Source organism: Trachymyrmex cornetzi, unplaced genomic scaffold, assembly GCF_001594075.2.
Source record: "Trachymyrmex cornetzi isolate Tcor2-1 unplaced genomic scaffold, Tcor1.1 scaffold361, whole genome shotgun sequence".
Taxonomy (NCBI): Eukaryota; Metazoa; Arthropoda; class Insecta; order Hymenoptera; family Formicidae; genus Trachymyrmex; species Trachymyrmex cornetzi.
In genome coordinates, this window is record NW_017298332.1 from 1,286,998 (window position 1) to 1,307,335 (window position 20,338).

Sequence of the window (20,338 nt, forward strand, 5' to 3'; positions counted from 1 at the left end):
CTCCCATCGACAATTGTCCACCACGAGAGCGTTGGAAACTTTCATAAATTTCGTCACAGAGCGAGCAAATGGCTTCCGGTCCAGCGGTCGGACATTGTCGATAACAGGCACGTCGCCAGGGGGCGAATTCAATATCGCATTCGCACTGTCGAATCCTCCCCCCGCTTCCTCCGCTTCCAGTGGCCCCGTCGGTACCCTCCGCAGCCACCTCTGTGTGCCCGGTGCCCCCTTGTCACCCCCGCCGACACACACCCCCCTCCGGCATTGTCCCTCGCATTGTCCCGAAAGTTTTCGGTGAACCGGCATAGCGGCTCAGCCGCGTGAATTACCATATGAATTAAAGTAATGTGATATACGATCACGGGACCACGTCCAGCGCGGTCGCATTTGAAGAAGACACTTGCGGATCCAAGAAACGCGAAAGGCGGAAAAGGCGCCGGTGAGGCGGAATCGCGAGTCATGAAAGCCTGGAGCTTTCAAGAATCGTCGCTGGGAGTAAAGTCGTGCTTCCGGTTAAAGAATAATCGCGATTTCCTAGAGATTAGAGATATCTTCTAGGAAAATTAACTAAACTTTTCAGAGCGACAGTAATAACTGTCGCCTAATTTCTTCACATTAAATTTACTAATCATTGAACCAAATTTCACGGCAAATCATTTCTTTCTAAATCACTACGTAGTTTTAACTATGATATCGACAAAAAGTTACAATTAGTTAATTGCGTTGATTATTTAATGAAAAAGTTAACCACAAATTTATTCGTGAGAGTCATTCTGTGTAGAAAAATATTGTTAAAATTTAAAAATTATGTCTCGTCTTTTATTAACGACAATAAAGCACACACTCTTGTTTTTGACAACCCTCTGAAAAATTTAACTGATTGTCAATTTTACAGTTATTGACTAACTTGAATAAGTCCGCCAACAACGGGCAGCGATCTTTCCGACATCCTTTGGATGGTTTTCGGGCTTTTGTATTGTTCGGGTGTTCACCAACGCGCGCAAATTTGTCGCGGCAGAAAATCTGTCGAAGACAAATCGCGGGGTAACCCCCCGGGGAGACGCCGCACGTGCCGTGCTCTTCGATACCGCGATAGCGTCTCCCCGTTTTAAAAATGGACGCCTGGCGTCTCCCCTCGATGTCTCACTGCCTCGTCGCCCGCCCGCTCTCATTTCGAGCGATTTGGGGCCAGTTTGAAGCCGCTCACAATGGACCAACCATCGCGGGCATTACCGTGGCCGGCTATCGGCTCGACGGCGCGCGCGTAGCACGCGACTCCGCTTTCTGGCCGGCGCGATATCTCGATCGCAATAAATTCACATTAAACTATCTACTCCGCTATGGTTCCGGCCGCAGCTTTAATACATCCCGTCCCCGTCCGCGTCCCCCTGTGCCCTCCTGTACAAAACCATCCCCCTCGCCGCGTTCAACGACGGATGGTCCATCCGGCTTCGTTGTCGGCACTGATTTTAATTTGCTGATTTTACGATCTTCTCTCTGTCGTCCTTATTGCACTTTTTCTTTCCCAATCATACTTTTTCATCAATTCTCAATTACAGATATAGATGTACTAATAATCGACTCACAAAATATTAAATAATTCTATCTTTTATCTAAATGAAAAGATATAATTTTAATTGATTAGATATTGTATGATCTCGCGTCGCATAAATATTATTTTCAATATCTTTTAATAAGTATTAACCTTATCGTTGAAAAATCATTATTTATTTCAAATAGAATTATTCCATTCGAGCATTTTAGAACGCGTCTCATTTAAACGCGTGTTCAAGTTTCCAAATATATAACGAAGAAGCTTAAAATTGCATTATTTATTTTGTATTTTCTTTTTCCTTTCTTTATTTTACCAGCGCGTTCCGTCTTTCCGTTGGCGAGCAGAGATAATTCATACGTGCGAGCCTCGCTAATCTGGTGTTAGAATCGTGGCGATTACCGTCCCTAACGCAGGTAAATACAAGGTCGCGTAAACTCGCGCGCCGTTCGCTCACAATGGGCGGTATGTGTAAGGCTGCCGCATTAATTTCTAGTAATTATCAGAGGTGTATTTCATCCGGGGTGGGTCGCGGGTCGTGTCCGGGGTCGGCCACTGCGTGTTAACGCCGTTGTTATGCCCCATTATATTGTCCTACCAACACACACGCCAACACACGGAGGGAAAGGCAATTGCGTGTAGAGATGGGCGTCACGGCCCGCGAAAAGGTTCGCCGTGCGGTCCGTTTTGAAAAATTAAACGTGTGTCCTGCCTCTGCACTCTCTCTCTTTCTCTCTCTCGTTTCCGCCTTCTAGCGACCTTTTTCTTGCACGATGCATTTTTTCTGATTTTACTAAAAATACGGAATGTTGACGATATTGTATTTTAAATACGTAAACTGTTGGTTGCTTTTTCGTTAATACAGATTTATTATCCATTACACACAACACACGTACACAACGAAGAAAAATTTGGTCCTTTAAACCGTTTAAAAAATAATTTTTTAACGTTTAATGGAATACATCAAAGGAACCAGTGTTTCCGTTGCATCATTTTTTGCGACCTTTGATCGCAATGGTAACAATGCGGTCACCCTAAACACTTTTCAGACAACATGATTCATCGTTGCGTAACGCGCGAAAACACGCGATCAAAACGAGATTTTGAATAGAGAGCGGCGTCACATCGCGTAACGAATCGCAGTGAAAATTGATAAAATACTATTTAATCCGCCCCCTCCACAGCTTTACGTCTCCGCCGCGGGAGATAGCATTACTAATTTATTTAAATGGACTTATCTTGCCGAAGCCCCCCGATAGGAATGTAAATTGGAACCCTCCGAATCAAGGGGGTAATGGCACGAGTAAGATAAAGATATTTTATTGCTTTGTGGTCGGACATATTTAAGCAGGGTCGAAAGTCTTTTTTCCATTGTCGAATGATCCAATGGCAGAAAGACAGAGAGAGAGGAAATGCCGTTCTCTTTATTAACTCTCTTTAATAACTTTCCGTTATTATTCGCAAGAATGGATCTTCACAGATTAGGAATTCGTGCCATGCCGGCTGCTAATTAAACACACACACACACATGAATATATATTCCGGTATAAAAAGAAAAATTACGCGAAAGTTGATCACAAGTTTATATTTTCCTCGAAAAGTGCAAGTATATACAATTATAAAGAATAATTTATATTTATAGAGAATGATTTTAATAATATATTAATTTACTAATATACCACTATTTTTCAAAATTCTTTCGTATCTTCTCCACGCATATTTCAGAGAATGTAACATTTTTTCAAATGAAGAAAGATTTCAACTTGTTTTTACAAAAAAATCACATAAAGAAACCACTTTAAATTATAAGATTAATTAAAAGAGTCAGAAAAAAATTAATACTTAAAAAAATTGTTATTGATTCGCGATAAATGCGTTGGATTTTCTAAAAATCGCAATAAATATGAAAAAAGAAGTTAAATAATGCGACTCACCAAAAGAAAATTAAAGACGAGGGGATAACCACTAGCTGAAATATTGTCCCACAGATTACATGACATCATATAATTTCGTCTGATTACAAATAATTTTTTTCGCTACATATGAAGTCGTTTGGTAAAATATACAAACTTATTTAATATTATACAATGATTTATCGTGGTTGCATACGTAATTATCGGATTATACATAGAAATTTCATATGAATTTTATAATGATTTCGAGGACTCTGTCCCACGATTACATTAAGTGGTTACCCCCTCGATTAAAGATTTAAGACAGACTTTTCTTATATATTTATAGTAAGCAGATTTCATCTCTGATTTTTCTAGATGGGAGTTCAGTCATGAAAGATGCTCGTGTATACCAAAAAAATGATAATTTTATTATTATCGGAATATAACTTTCATACGCCGGTTAGTATGTTTATCATTTGATCATAGATCTACACACATATCTATGCATAGTTGAGCCTTATTTGCGCACTTATTCTTAACGCCTAGAAGATCGTTCGTGCAACTATTCCTGGCGTAATTGCGATGATAAATCTGTGCCACGAGAGCCGCGAAATTCAGGCGGATACGCGTCGACGTCCCGCGACGGCGCAACAAAGAGCGAGCGGCTGCCGAAAAATAAACGCGACAAAAAAAAACGCAAACAGGCAAAACAGAATAAAAATAGAGCAGAATAAAATAGAGCATTGTCGCGCTTGGTGGAGGAGCGGTTGGAGCGGCGAAATAGAAAGGACCGGCCGCGCGAGCGCGGGCAATAATTCGAAACAAAATGTCAAGCGAGCCCGCCATTGTCGGGCGCGGTGGTGCGGTAGGCGCCAACTAGCGCCAACGAGAAAATATCGTCGACAGTAAATCAAGGTGCTCCGGCAGAAGAGAAAGCAGGCCCTTTCACCCCTTTCATCCCTCGCCGCGCCGGGACGATCCGCTCCGAGCGGCCGCACGATCGCACCGGAGCTCGCTTCCGTTTTTCATCATACGTACGTCGTAAATAAGCCGAGACAGCTCGCCGCTTCAACGTTTCAAGGTTGCCTCGCGAGCTTCGATCGCCCATTGCGCTTCGAGAACAGTCAAGCACGGCGGAAACCCGCCAGGACCGGAAATCCATCCAGCGAGTAAAATAATATTCTTTTGATCGTAATTAAATATATAAAGAAGAGAGAAAAATATGAGAATATCCATTATATTCTTAATATCAAATGTAAATATTTTCAATCAATTTCTATACATATAATACATATATACGTTTGGTCCGAAACTAACCGAATTACGCATATAAGAAGAATTAAGAAATACCTTGTAAAAGTAATTGAGTATGTTTTCTCTTTCAAATAGTAATTTGTTATCATTATAACAAGTTACCGATTCTGAAAAGTAATACGTTATAATCATAGTTACTTAAAAAATAACGAATTGTTACTCTTTAGTTGATTTTTATAATTCTTTACATTGTTGTCTTAATATTAATTTAAATACAGAATTATACATTTCTAACATTACTAAATTATTTTACCTATTATATTAAACATTCGATTGTTGTGTGCTATATTGTTTATAAATATTATTATAATATATACATTTGGAATCAAAATTATAGGAGCAATATTTGAATACTTCATACTTTTGTTAGCCCATATGTTAATGAATAAGTTTAATATAAAGTAACTATAAAAGTAACTATTAAATTAGTTACTGGTTACAAAAATGTAATTAAGTTACTATTATAGATGAAAATAAACAAAGTTAAGTTACAGTTACTAAAAAGTCTAAACTATAACTGTAATATATATATGTAAAATATATATACTTTGTTACAGTAACGAGTTATTTCCCAATCCTGTGTATCTAAAGAAGAAAAATATAGAGAATATCTATTACGTTCTTAATTATATCTAGCAAGTATTTTAAATTAATTTCTAAACATGTGTGTTTTTTGAAACACCGAAACCGATCGAACAGGGAAAACAATTTCTCAGAAAAGATCTTGTCAAATTTCTTAAATCTTTTGTTTTTCAAATTAAGAGGAAAGAAAATAACAACAGATGTTTTGATTAGAAGTACAATATGAAGATCTCAGGCGTTATTAACCGTACCCAATATACGTGCGAAGTTTCACAAGCGAATCGCAACATATGCCCTAGAAAAGTGCTAGCTTGCGTGAGCGAAATCGTTTAGCGACGCCTGATTGACATTGAAACACTGTAACCGGCTGTATCGTGAGACCGATGTAAGCTGCGTGTTCGCAGTCAAGTTACATAATCATACCGGAAGACCGTGACCAAACGAAAATCCGGGTGGCCGACGATAAAGGACAGACAAGTACTTAGCTCAAAAAGCGACGCGAAATTCGATTAGAAGTACAATATGAAATCGTTGTGTTTGTGTATTAGTTAAAAGTTGAGAAATCATATCGAAAACTACACTGAGAAAACGATGCCTAAAAATATATATATATATATATTTGTGAGAAATATATTTATTTCACTGAAATAAATATTTCTTTAAATACGGGTAAAATAAAATTTTATTCCTAGCAAAGAGAGAGAGAGAGAGAGAGAGAGAGAGAGAGAGTCATCTATTTTATTTTTTGCAATTAATAAGATATATTTCACAGAAATGTATATTTCGTCATCACAATCAAATTTCGTAAGTAACATTTGCTTCACAATACTTCGACATTTTTCTCTCAGTGTACAATAAATAAAGATAAGCAGTAAAGTATTTATATGTCAATATTGTACAATATTTAAACAATACAATTAATCCGATTATTAAAACATTTTTTCATTTTTATACATATATAAAAAAATCAATTTTTTAGAATTTTGTAACAGCTGAATTGTAAAAACAACTCTAATTTCAAAAATTTTTTTATTTTTATACATATATAAAAAACTCAATTTTTTAGAATTTTGTAACAGCTGAATTGTAAAAACAACTCTAATTTCAAAAAAGATCAAATTCTATGGAGTGAGCAATGACTCATGTGTTCCCTTGTGAAGACCTCATGGAATGCCCGAAGAAAATGCGTATCCCATGATTGAAGGCACAATGGTGGAAGGTGATGTGGACGTCAAGACGCGGCTCGTCTGGCGAGAATCGGTAAACCGAGAACTTAATGTCTCGGAACGGACGCCATATTAGCATATCCGCGTCCAATCGTCGCCCACGTGGCAAGGGTGCCGTGGCGAATCGGGCCCGGGCTATGACATTGTCATTATTTCACTGACAGAACAAGCATGCGCGCAATTCTCCACGGGAAGTATCGCTAACAAGGGTGGGAAGAGCGGTGGACCGATCGTGCGGGAGGAAGACAGATACAGGGTGCTCGATTTAAATGAAAAGGGGGCCCCGATTTCGTAACGCTTTTGTTTCATCAATTTATTCTTGCTTTTCAAATAATTTTTTTAATTTACTAATTTTTATTTTTATAAACTTTATCTTCTAGAAATAGAAACTGAACAATCGTTAAATAAAGTCGAACATTTTAAAAATGAAATTTGAGTATCTATGTTTGTTAAGACTATAAAAAATACTTGTTAATCTAAAAAAATCAAAGTCAAAAGAAAAATGAGTCAAAATAAAAATAAGCCAAAATAAAAAAGGATAAGTAGAGAAAAGTAGAAAGAGACTTTTGCCGATAGATAGTACAAGAAAGAAAAAGAAGGATGATGAAAAGAACGAAGGGATGATGAGAGTCCTCAAGGGTCCCTTCATCGGTCTGTAAGGGATACAACTACAAGGTCCGGGTGCTCCATGTTATTTATCTTTATGGACCTCGGGCAGAGGGTAAGTACACTTACTTCGGGGGTGGTGAAGGGGCGAGCTTAAGCCGGAACGAGGGCGGTAAGAGATTGTTTGTCGTATTGGCCGCGGTTTCGACGAGCTTAACGTTACCCGTTTAGGGGATTTCGCAATGACTTTCTCTCAAGAGAGAGAGGCAAGAGCCAGTTGTGAAAGAGTTTACGAGATATCTTTTGCTCACGCCTGCGTGAAAACGACACAATTCAATAAGTGTCAATGTGCAATGTTATCTGAATATAATTTGTTAATTAACAATTATAGTCACAATGATTTCTTAAGTTCAGTTTCAAGTGTACTAGAATAAATAATGGAAATTATATATATCTTAATTAATTTAAATATTGTAAAATCGATTAAAAAGTTTTAAAAAATTTGAAGCATAAATAGCTCCTATAATTAAAGATTCTTAGTATTACAGATCTTAAAAATAAATTTATAAAAGATTGTTTGACGATTCATATACATTATACTTGAACGTATTTTACTAGAACGTAGGACGAAATAATAATCGATCCGGTACCCACGAATCGGATGTCAGGGAGAGGTCTCTGAGTGGCCAGAAATTAATCTATTGCCGCGTAATCGGCTTTTGATGATTTAGCACCGAGAAGACAAGAGAAGGACGGGCGACGTCCATGAAGTAGGTAAAAAGCAAGATCGATTCTATTTCTGGGAAGTCGTTGTAAACTCGTATCATGTGTGCTCAACAAAATCAGTTAAAAATAATTCTTTTATTTAAAAAAAATTATAAAAAGTATTTTACATATGTGTTTCGTACGTAAATTTTTTATCACACCTTTAATATACAGATAAAGATAGAAATAGAAATACATACCCCCGTAATAAATATAAATTTCAATTAATATTTTATTCATAAATATGTATAATGATAATCTAATGAACTAAACCTCTCTCGACAGATAATAAATTAAGAGGATATGAAATATTGCATATGGTTTTAATTGTCACGGATATTCTTTTATTAATTAACAACGAGCTAGATTACATACAGTGCTTATGTACAAAGTGATATTTACAACGAAGTAATACAACATGATATCTGGATAAATCAATTCTTATGAAACGAAACAAAACGTTGATATCTCTATAATAAAGAGAGATTAGTAATTTACTATACAGACTTATATATTACACTTAATCTTAAAACAACTTCGTACACACACACGTTGCGATATCTTAGTTAATATTTCTGTCAACATTATTTCTGATAATATTTCTGACAATTGTAGAATGTAATATCGAATCGTTCATTAAATGTCTATATTTGAATTTCTTTCTTTCTTTCTTAATCGCGATATTGATACATCCATCTTACTTATAATCCTATAATTTATAAACACATTCTCTCTTGTATTAAAAGTTTTACTACATGTATTTACACGCTACTGTGATTATTGCTGTACAGAATACTGCATAGGTCGTACTAATGATACGCCTTTCTCCTCGAAATTCTTATGAATAATTCTATTCAAAATTCTATTATACCGAATCGCAATATCAACTAAAACTTAATAATTAATAATCCGATCAGAAATAATAACATTTGTTTTTATTCTTTACAAGTACTTTATGGATTAAAGTTGTGTTATTCCTATACGGATTCAATTCTTCCAGTAACATTGGGAAACACCGAGGCGATAATTCACGTAATTTTCGGACAATATTAAGCCACTCGGCGACGGCTTAACCCTATGTTAAGCCGCATACCGTCAGTGGAAGTGCGACGGGGGTGGAGAACGATGGTGGGGGCGGTTCTCGGCAGCGGTTGGAAACCGGGCTGTATTTAAAACGCGAATGCGCGCAGGCCGATTCGCCGTTTGAAGTTAAATGGAGTGTAAATGGCAGATAACAAACCGGCACTGTTTCCGATTACGGCATTCATTGTTTCCTACCATTATGCGCGCTCCGACGGTTTGTGTGTGACGCGGGTTACGGTTTACGATCTATTTATTACCACGCCGCCCTCACCTCCGTACACACGGCCGAAATGCGCTTTACACGCTTGCACCACCCACCGCAACACGCGCAACCCTTCCGCACCCCCGACCGCCCCCTGCTACTATCGCCACATTCGCACTACCCGTTTCACCTGTCTGCTGCTGTAAATACGCGGCAAATATTTTACTTTCTACATTGTGGAAATGGAGTCGTTCGAATGGACCGTATGTAATTTGCGAGTATATCGAAATACGACCGCGATTATTTTAATCTCTGACAATTTTAGCACGCTGCTTTTCCCCAAATATGCATGATTTTAAGATATTTTATTACTACAATTTTGTGTCCAGAACTACGTGTTTTCAGGTTAAATCTTTTATTCTAAACAAATTAAATTGTTCTCAAACAGTTTTCAATATGTTTTTAAATTTATAAAATTTCGACAATTTAAATGAAAGAAAAAATAAAAATATTACATACATTGTACTCAAGTATAACAACGGTATATAACACATAATATCTGTACGTTTATAAAAAAAGTTTAAATAATAGAAAATTCTAAACGTTTATAAATATTTTAGAATTTTATATACATAATAATATAAATACAAATACTAATTATAGCTCATCATATTTTTAAATTTTTATATATTTTTCTGGAGAAGATCAAAATTATATCTCAGTCTTAAATTATTATTTACTTCTGTTTATTTCTACCTTCTTCTCAAAAAATACAAAAATAAATTTTTCATTAAACAAAGTTATATTTTTCACGTATAAAAATGAATAAAATGATATTTAAAAGATGATTTCTTATTTACACAAAAAGTTCCTAAAAAATACGTATTTTAATAGTTCTTCCATTTTCTAAAAATTATAGATTTTTATATTTCAACTGATCAATTCAATTATCAATCTCTTTCATTCATTCACTCACTCTCATTCATTCATTTCCTCTCTCTCTCCCTCTCTCTCCCCCCTCTCTATTCCTTTACAGATAATTCTTATTTAAACTTACTTAAACAATTAAATTTATTTACAAATTGTTCCTACCTAATATTGACTAAACAGGGAATGACTTCGTCACAGTTTATGAATTATATTAGAGCAATCGTGTATATGGATCGACGTATCCATAGATATTAATTTTTCTATATAGACATTAAAATTTTCTTATTATGCACGTATACAATGTGAATGCCGCAATAGTACATTTATAATACAGAATGCCGCGCGCCGTAAATTCAAGGAGCGGCCTTCCATCTTTGAGTTCCTTGTTCAATTTCAAATAGGTTTTTCCTAGTAAAAATGTATTATTGGTATATATTATAGAGGTAATAAATTTTTTAATTATAAATCTATTCTATTATTTAAATAAATAAAACAATACTTATGTCAATCCATACATTAAACATTTTCACAATTAGAAAGATGCACAAATATTCGTTCAACCGAAATTACTGACAGCATGATAATATTTTTGTATGTACTTCTGATACGTAGTTTGAACATTCTTTTTTGCAATGAGCGATGTTTTAATTTCTTACTCAATCTAATAAGACGTAATGATAAATTTAACTGTTATCACAAATCCCATAACCTGCTATTTCTCGTTACGTACTAATTTAGTTCTCGAAAGAATAGCCAGCTGTTAGAATATCATCCTCGATCGGCAGTTTTCGTCGTCACTTACTGTGAACAGCAGTAGTCCTCCTCTTGATTTCAACCTGGTCAACGATGCCATCGCTCTCCTTATCTTGATGGGCGGTCATATGTCTAGTGAGATGATGCCTCTCGCGAAAGCTCTCATCACAAACGGGACATCTGAGCTTTTCCTCTCTCCTCCTCCTCGCTGCCTCGGTCGAACTCTCACTCTTGTGGTGAGAGCGCATATGATAGACTAAGTCGGAAGTCATACGGAACGACAGGTTGCACTTGGCGCAGACGTTCTGCGCCGGTAAAGCCAAGGCGGCAAACGACGGTGGTAAGAGACCGGCCACCCCGGCAGCCGTAGCCAGAAATCTTGGCCTGGCGAGAGCGTCCGCCATCGGTGGAAATACGGAGATGGGATTATAGGGAAGGTTGGGATAGACTGGCGGAAGATCCGGTCGAAAAGCGGGTACCTTTGGACTAGGCACCTTGGGCGGTTGAGCGATCTGCGGGATTTTCAGGTTCTCCAACAGTCCCGACTGACCAGTCTCTGCTCCCATAGTCAAAAAGGGATACGCCATCTTGGTGGGAAATGGTGCATATTTGTAGCTCGTTGCACTGGGCAACGACACTACCGGTGGACTGACGCTGCTCTGATAACTCGCGCGATCATCCGGAGATATTGACGACCTCGGCGATGCTTGGCTGTCATCGTTGAAGCCGTTCCGTTGCCCGACTAGATTTACCTTCGTGAAAGCACTACGGGATTCTCCATGACGGTCAGTTACGCAGGAGATGCCAGTTTCGTAAACCTTCGTGCAGGCTAAGACCGAAGAATCCGTCGATTCAGGACAAGTGAGCATAGACTGATGATGGCTAACGAATGTAGGCGGACTCGGAGTCTTCTGAAGCCGACCACCGGTCGGCGCGTATCTCCTTCCGTCAGAATCTGGGGAAAGCCCCGGTAAAGTTGGCGTCAAGGTTCTAGGCGATACATATGGTGGACTTAGCGAATTCTCCGTGCAATGCAGCAATCTTCTTCGATCTGAACCGCCAGAATCGTTATCGTAGTGCTTGATGGTAAGATTCTGCGGCAGCCTGTCAGTATCCAGAACGTTGTCGATGGAGATATCGTCTCGCAGACGATCTTTTCGGCCGGTTACCAGTCGCAATTTTTCGTTTTGTCGACGGGCCAGGTTCTCGTCGGGTGCCACGAGGAAAGCGACATCGAAGGAGCGCTTGCTAGCTCGTTGAAGGGGATACGAAGCATCAGGCGTGACGTCGCTGATGGACGAAGGGCATGTCGACGTCAGTACCGTCGTGGCCGGCGTCGAGGTAGCGGGGGTGGCACGGTCGATGCCACCCGTGCGATCTTCCATTGTCATCCTGCTCGCTCCGGATGATTGACCTACGACAATGACAATAAGTGGACAGTGAGTGCTAATGTCGCAGCGACGTGGAGTGATTGATTGACCAAAATTCGATACACTCGGCCCAGATGTCCTACATTCGAGAGGCATGAATCAGAGCTAGGTTGGTCGTCGAGATAGTTGAGAAGTTAAGACGATGCTTGTTCTTATTTACACGTAACGTAAAAAACACTTCACATCTAGCAAGATATGTTTTTGAAAAGATATTCTTACAATTGTCATTATCAAAATTAAAATGATGCAAGTAATAAAAATACAATACTTTAAACGTATATATATATGTATATATATATTAATCAAAACATGCTACAATTAAATCTTATTTCAGAAAAATATTGGTAAACTTTTATTATAGATTATGATCTGTAATTTGTATAAAATCAACTAAAAAGTTTTAATTTCAGAAACTTCTTTTGTTTATAGCAAGGCAACTAGGCGAAAAATTCTAGTATAAAATCACGTTAATCATATAATTGGAATTATTTATTTTTTTAATTGGAAACATTTATTTTTTTTACGATTGATATGATATATAATTTATTTTGATGATATCTTTTTAAATAATTATTTCGTATTTCTCTCTCAAATTAATTCCATAAAAATTAAATATTATTAATGTATAAATAAGAACAATAATACGACAATTAATCAACTATCTACAAGTTAAGCAAGTTAAGTACCATCTTAAACAATAAAAAAAGCTTTTAAAAAAACAAGATTTTGAAAATTAAATATTAAAAAATTTTTGTAACTTTATTTGTTCCATTATTATCTCTTTATATATCACATAAGTAACAGTATGAATAGTACTTACCGGATTACGATGATAAGTGTCTTTCTTCTAATTACGCGGTCTGTAAACTACACTAGTTGGACCACATTTCCCATACCTCAGAATGGATCTTCTTCGATCTTCTTTAAAACATCAGATTGCACTTTTTCTCACAAGGTTATTTTGCCGAAACCGATTTTCGCAAGCATGCGAGTCCGAAATAAGCCACAAAGAGCAAAACTATAACAACCCCTAACGGACCCACCGATCTGGTGTCACAGTCCGGGGCACACTAAAGTGGCGAACACTCGGTGCCGTATCGGTGGTTCGCGTTAAAATGAGAGTGCTGTTCGCGCATCCCCCGTATTTAGGGGTAGCTGTCGCGTAGGGTAGCGCGAGTGTGGCAGGTGGAGGCGCGACGAGGGTGGCACTGGCCAATAGCAGTGTCTGCAGCGTTATACGGGGGTGGAGCGTAGCAACGGGGTGAACATATTCGCTCGTCGGGACGCGTCTGCTAGCACCGTCCAGACCACGCCTACATATTTCAGGTTCGACACATGTGCCTGGGATCGCCGTCGTCGTCGTCGTCGTCGTCGTTGCCGCCGTCGTCGTCGCCGTTGTCGTCGTGGGCTCTTGCCATCCCCTTCCTCTCCGACCGACTGCCTTACCCTCTCCGCGTTGCGCAACGCGTACCGCAGAATCCCGCTCTACCAGGGTGGCGAACAGGGTGGTAAAGATGACGGCGGGGAGAGGATACGACCGGGAACTGTAATTCAGCCTGACAAACGATCTTGAATATTTTTAACGCCCGCACCCCCGATCTCCACTCCTTTTTTATAGCCGACTCGCGGCTATATTGGACATTCGGCAGACGACGCAGGTCTACAGATGAAGGTACGACTACGCCAAAGAAAATCGTTTAAAAAACGCGCATATGAAATATGTAAGGATGCTATTTAATAAGAAATAACAGGAACTTCAAAAAATGTTTATTTGATTCAAACAAGCTTTACCAGTTAAATAAGCTGACTAAGAAATAACTTTAGATATATAATATTTATATATATCATATTGTATTATTTTTATTTTTAGTATGACTAATCGTTTTCTTTAACGTTATAATTATAATTATGTAATACATTTTCGAGTATAAAATTCTCAACTGACTTATAATTATTCATTTGATGATGAATGTTTGTGTATTTCGAAATGCATAATGAAATAATCATTGCAAATCTAATTATTTCTATTAAATACGTAAATCTTGAAATAAGTCAAGATGGGTAGCATCGTAGTTTCATGCCGGAAAAATAACTCTCGATACAAGTGGGCGCAGCGGGCAAAAACCTGCCACGGAGCCAATAGGCGATCAATCATACGCCGGTGATCTATTTTACCGGGCATGTGAGAGCCGTCGATTTCTTACGCGATTCCCGAGATCTCGGCAAATCCTAAGGGGAACGCCGCGAGGTTAAAGGACATTAACTTCTTGATTGAGTCGACAAAAAGTTGTAATGACTTTTCGATTGGCACTATCCCGCGCCCGACGAAGACTCGCAAACGAGTATTTGCGAAAGAGAACATTCTAGTTTCTTGTATCTTGTATACAGAGTGTCTCAAAAACAAAGGATCTTTTTCTTTTGTCTACAATACTATAAATCAGACTAAGAAAAATAGCAATTGTCTTGGTGTCATAGAATAAATTTAAAAAAATTTTGAGGATAAAATTGTATATTTATTATATAATAACTCGTATAACATAAGATAATAAACTCTCATTAAAAATTCTTTAACTAAAATTCTTTACCTAAATTAAAATGCTTTAAATAGATCTTGAATTTATCATTAAATACTTTAAAATATCTCTGGCAAAAATGGATGCAATGCGTTTATGTTATAAAAATGGGATATCATAGCAAAATCCATTTCTACGGCAATAAAAAACAGAATGAAAGATTCAATTTTAAGAGACAATCTTGATGATTTGATAAGCTCGACTGTATCGACAATAGCTTTCTTCGGCTCAATTCATGCGCGGAATAAATTAAACGATCCACCTCACGTGCAGCAGATAGTGTGACATGCGATACTGCCGTGTCTAATCCTAATTCAGAGTCGTAAAGTTGAAAGAGTCATTACGACAACGTTACGTGTGACACGCGTCGCACGGCGGGGTAGCTACGAAACGTCTCTGTATCTTTGCGCAGCCATTCCTGGATTATGAACTATATTTATTGCCGATCATACCGTGCCATTTCCCGCGAACTCAGAGATACGACGATATACTGATCTCTAATTCCATTTTACGCCTCTATATCTTGCTTCGCCTAAAACAGTATTCTTGCGGAAAAGTTTATTTTTCTTCCTTCTAGTTTACTTTTCTTCTTTTTGATTACAGTGTGTAAAATGACAAAAAAAAGAAATATCATATTTATAATTTTTTGTTTATACATTTTAAATTTCAATAAATTGTAAGAAGCATGTATAAAATTCAAGTAATATATCTGCTCAAATCTGAAGTAAAAATATTGAAAACTAATTAATTTAAATGATATATTCCAGGTTCTCTCTTTCTCTTTTCTTGCCACATTAATTTCCTTCGCCAAAATTGATCTTTTCCCTTCGATTATTCTCACTAAATTGTAACGCGTAAACTGAAAATTCGTCTCACTCAATATGCGTTTTAAATCCTCAAGTAGAAAAGTATGTCGCGCGTGAGAATCACACTTTGCCACCATCTGCCCATGTTATTTTGCAAATCGGCCAGAAAGGGCAAGTTTTGTGCCGCCTAATTCGACTAAGTTAAACGCACGAGCGGGCGAATCGGCGACACTCGACACGTGGCTGACACGCGTGAGCTGTTAGCACCAAACGTGGGTTCGTCGAAGGGCACTTTAACATCGACAGTATCTGTTACGTGGGTCCACGAAAGGGACACCTTACATGACGCGTGTACTTCGGCTCGATTGACTCCTACACGGAAATTAATATGACATCAAATGAACTTGCTCGCATATATCACATAGATTTTCATTACAAAAAAACTGACATGTCTGTTCCTTTATTTTTGAAAAAATGAATCAGAAGAAAATATTCTCAGAACTTTTTAATATTGCTAATTAATTTGTATTATTTTACATAAATTTCTATATATAAATACATTCTCTTCGTAACATAATTATATATATAAATAAATTCTAAAAATAATTCTAAAAATTTTTTAGTCGTAATCTTGGATATAACATTCATATAATATGAGCTCGTTAGCATAGTAAAAACATACTCTGTAATTATTTATTTAAGCTTACTTTTTGATGTTTTTTTATGCTAGCTTTGCGCTTCGCGAAGGGAGTAATGTCATCCGCTTTTCGCATCGCTGACGCGGCTGCATGGAGCGAGTGCACGCGCGTTTTTGTCGGGGTCGCATGGTGATAAATATGCAGCCGATGCAGTTGATGAGAAAAGGTCGTTTATCAATCACCCATTAACGCAGCCCCGCCGAAAACCTGCTCGCTCTTGAGCCATATTTCACAGAATCATCGCGATTCCCTTCCGGCCGCTTTGGCCGCACGTTCGGTTTTCCATTAAAATTCACTATCCATGTTGTTCAAAAGCAAGTAACGTGTAAAAGCAAAAATTTAAATCACTGAAAAGTTACTCAATCAGTGTAGTAATTAAATAAATTCATCGTGATAATAATTTCCTTTTTAAAAGTATCAGATACAATTGCATAAAAACATTAAAAGGTACAATCTAGCATTTTGAAAAATTAAAATTAAATATTTAAAAACATAAAGATTTTGGTACTCGGAGATATAAAGCTTGATTGCATTAACGTTATTTTGGTTTTAAGCGATACTGAAATATATGTCAGTCTTTATTTATTTAAAAAAAATAAAATAAAGACAAATATATATTTAAGTCTCGCTTAAAGCCAAAATAATCGGTGCAACCAGGCCTAAATTATTAGAAATATAAAATTCCATGAAATATTTTTAATTGTATTTAACACTAATTCATCTTGCTATTTTCTTTGCAAAATTATAAAGAGACGTACATAAAAAATAAAAAAATACCTGAGAGATGAGAAAAAGTTGGTACTTTTCTTCATGAATTCTTAAAACAAGGTCGACTTGACAAATTGAATGTGCAATAAATTCAGAGGATTGTTGAAATAACTTGGCGTGGTGTACATATTCACGGTGTGAAGAGGAAGATTCCCGAGATGAGAGTGCGGGAGATTTAGATTTTACGGACGTTTAGGCAATTCCTTAACTTATAGTCGGGACCATGCATACGAAATGAATCGACTGCTATTTAAACACTCTCGTAATTTTGCTCTGCCGAAATTCTTACGAAACGAAATTTCCAAGAAAATTGAATAGACATTATCGCGATACTCCCTCTAAGATCAATATCCAATCCAGCAAAAATGGCTCTTTGTATTTTCTAGCGGTCTAACAATTTAATAAAATTTCCGATGCTTTATGGAACAACAATTAACTGACTCTACATTATAGATAAATTACAATCACGATGGTGCTGTTTGGTATATAACAACGCTATAACTCTGCCTATATACAACACATCAAAATTATCAACGTACGCCATTCTTCGCTCACGCCCCCTTTATACCCCCTATCTATCCGTCTATCTGTTCTACGAGAGAAGTTTGTCCCGCATCCGCTCTCGTTGATATCGTCCCGACGATATCGAGTCGCGTTCTCTCTTTCTCCTTCTCCCTCCCACTCTTCGCGATGGCTCCGGGGAATTTAATTCTATTCGGAGCACCGCCTAAGATGCCACCTTCGGCTCTTATCTCTGTGCACACGGTGGGTTGCGCGTGGCGGTTGCTTATGTGTTACGTGAATACCTTACCTAAATGCCGCAGCGGGAGAGACGTCCCTTGCGTACCCATTTCATGAACCAGCCACCCCCTCTCGCGATGCGGGGAGAGCTGGCGGTACCACAGCATCGCGCGAGGGAGTCGACCGAGGAAAATTAATGCGACTTCCAGCCGGGCGCTATCAGACGCCGCTATCTCGCGCCTCGACCGCGCGCCGTAAACGTGAGTCGCCTAGGCGAGAAGTTCCCGAATTTAAGCGACGAAATCGCTCCGAAAGTGCCGTGCAATCGTGGCGTCACGCGAACAGAGAAGGCACGTTGAGAACATGATATCTTGGAACGTCTTTCTCGGCGAACAGTTGCGTCTGTTCTCAGAATAGTTCTATAGTGTGTCGAATTAGTCGCTTCATTTCAATCTAATTACAAACATAAATCATTAGTTTTATATTCAATAAAAAAACATTTTTTTGAATATTATTTAAGTAATTTTATATATGTTAAAGAAAATTAATTTGAATTAGTTTTTATGAACTGTTCCGATATCTTGGAGCATAATGTATCCTGCCGACAATTGCATCTGTTGACAGAACACTACGTCTATCGTTACTAAGACCGAGGGTATATAATGGAACGAAGAAATTAACGCGAAGGTACTAAGCTGCTCGTTTATCATAACGATGACTCGGTAGACGGAAGCGCCATGTGCTCTTAAAAGCATTCTGTTAACGCCGGTTTAATTCGTATTGATGATCCTGGAGAAAAGAAAAAGATGGCTGACATGTATCGACGTGCATTCGTTATTTACGAATGTTATAATTGCAAATAAAGTTCGTGATATTTTTATAAAATGCGAATCAGTTCCTATCTCTAATTAATCCTGTAGGGTCCATATTCATAGTCGTAGACATAGATCGATTCACAATTGATCCTTATTTTAAGCGAGCTAAGCTTGAACCAAAGTTTAAACCAATCAGATTTATTAAATCATGGTTTGAGAAGCGTTTTTCAAATAAAAGACTGATTCAAATCTAGCTCAAATCGGATCTCCGATTGAATCACGATTATGAATACGATCCTAGAAACGGCATCGTTATTAAAAAAAAAATGTTTTTACTGATTTTGTTAAAAAAATGGCCGTATTCTGATATACACTGCTGGTACTGAAAATCTACCTAGTATATTTAATGTGATTTATTTTCAGTACTGATAATGTATATCGGAACACGACGAACATTTTAAGGGAAGAATCTATTGATATATATATTAATATTTTGCGACATATATCGATATACATATATCAATCTATATAATCTTTCTAACTTTAAAAGTACTCTATTTTAGTGTTCAACGCTACGTACATTTCCATCTTCAGTTCTTAAGTATAACTAATTTGCTCAGATCTCGAATTTGCCCTGAATTAAATTTTAAAGTGAACGTTGCAAATATGTAACACTCAGCCCTAGAAGGTTAATCATCCATCACAATGATATGTAAATACAATGATCTTCTTACAATTTGCGATTATTAATTATATTTTAATTTAATTGTGTGTAGTAAAATTTTACTACTTATACTTTTTATTCTGCAACGATTAATTATAGTAATAATTAAAAAACCTCACATATATCATATTACTTAATTTTATAATTGCAAACTTTAAATGATAGAGCACAATGACAAGGATAAGCGAGAATAAGCGAATGAAGAAAGTTGTTTCATGAACTATGAATTCTCGCGTAAATAGGAAATTTCATTCTCTTCATTAACACGAGTAACATGGATCAGAGTTCGTACGAAGAACACGTGGCAACCACTCATTGACAGTTTTACGAGTATATTTGCTAAAATCTTATCCCGCTATCAGGGGTCGGGTCGACCGGTCGATTGGTCCGTCGGTCGGTTGATTCTTCCCCTCGGCAACGGCAAGAGCCGGTTGTAGATATACGGTGGATGGCGGAGAAAGGTTGGCGAAGGAAAAGGTGGATGGTAGAAGGAGGGAGTTATTAGAATGGTCCGGAAAAGATGGCGCGGAGTCGCTCCGTATTTTTATACTGTATGGCCGCTGCTTTGCATAATCCCGCACTTAGCTCGCTCGTCCCGAGATGCCGACTCGCGCTATGCAGATCTCTCCTCCGTGCTGAAAACCCGAACCTACCGAGCGTTTCGCCGTTCCGACGAATGATGGACGACACCGAGAGACCCGCCGAGGGATCCATTCCTGCGGCTCCTTTTCTCAGCGGACGACGCGTTCCAGTCGGAACAACGAGCGAATTACGTAGCGATCTTTTTACTAGAATGCGGCGAAACTGATGTGACTAAATACACAGAAGAATTCTCAATTTAAGTGTTGAATATTTAAATTGATCAAATTTTATAA

The 20,338-nt window shown here is 37.7% G+C and overlaps 1 protein-coding gene across 1 annotated transcript; it reads right to left on the reverse strand.

The window, feature by feature from the left end:
• Positions 1 to 10,949: 10,949 nt before the first annotated feature.
• LOC108763480 (uncharacterized) lies at positions 10,950 to 12,299 on the reverse strand. Its single transcript, XM_018511124.1, has one exon. The coding sequence runs from the start codon at positions 12,297 to 12,299 to the stop codon at positions 10,950 to 10,952; it is 1,350 nt and encodes a 449-aa protein (XP_018366626.1).
• Between the last annotated feature and the right edge of the window lie 8,039 nt (positions 12,300 to 20,338).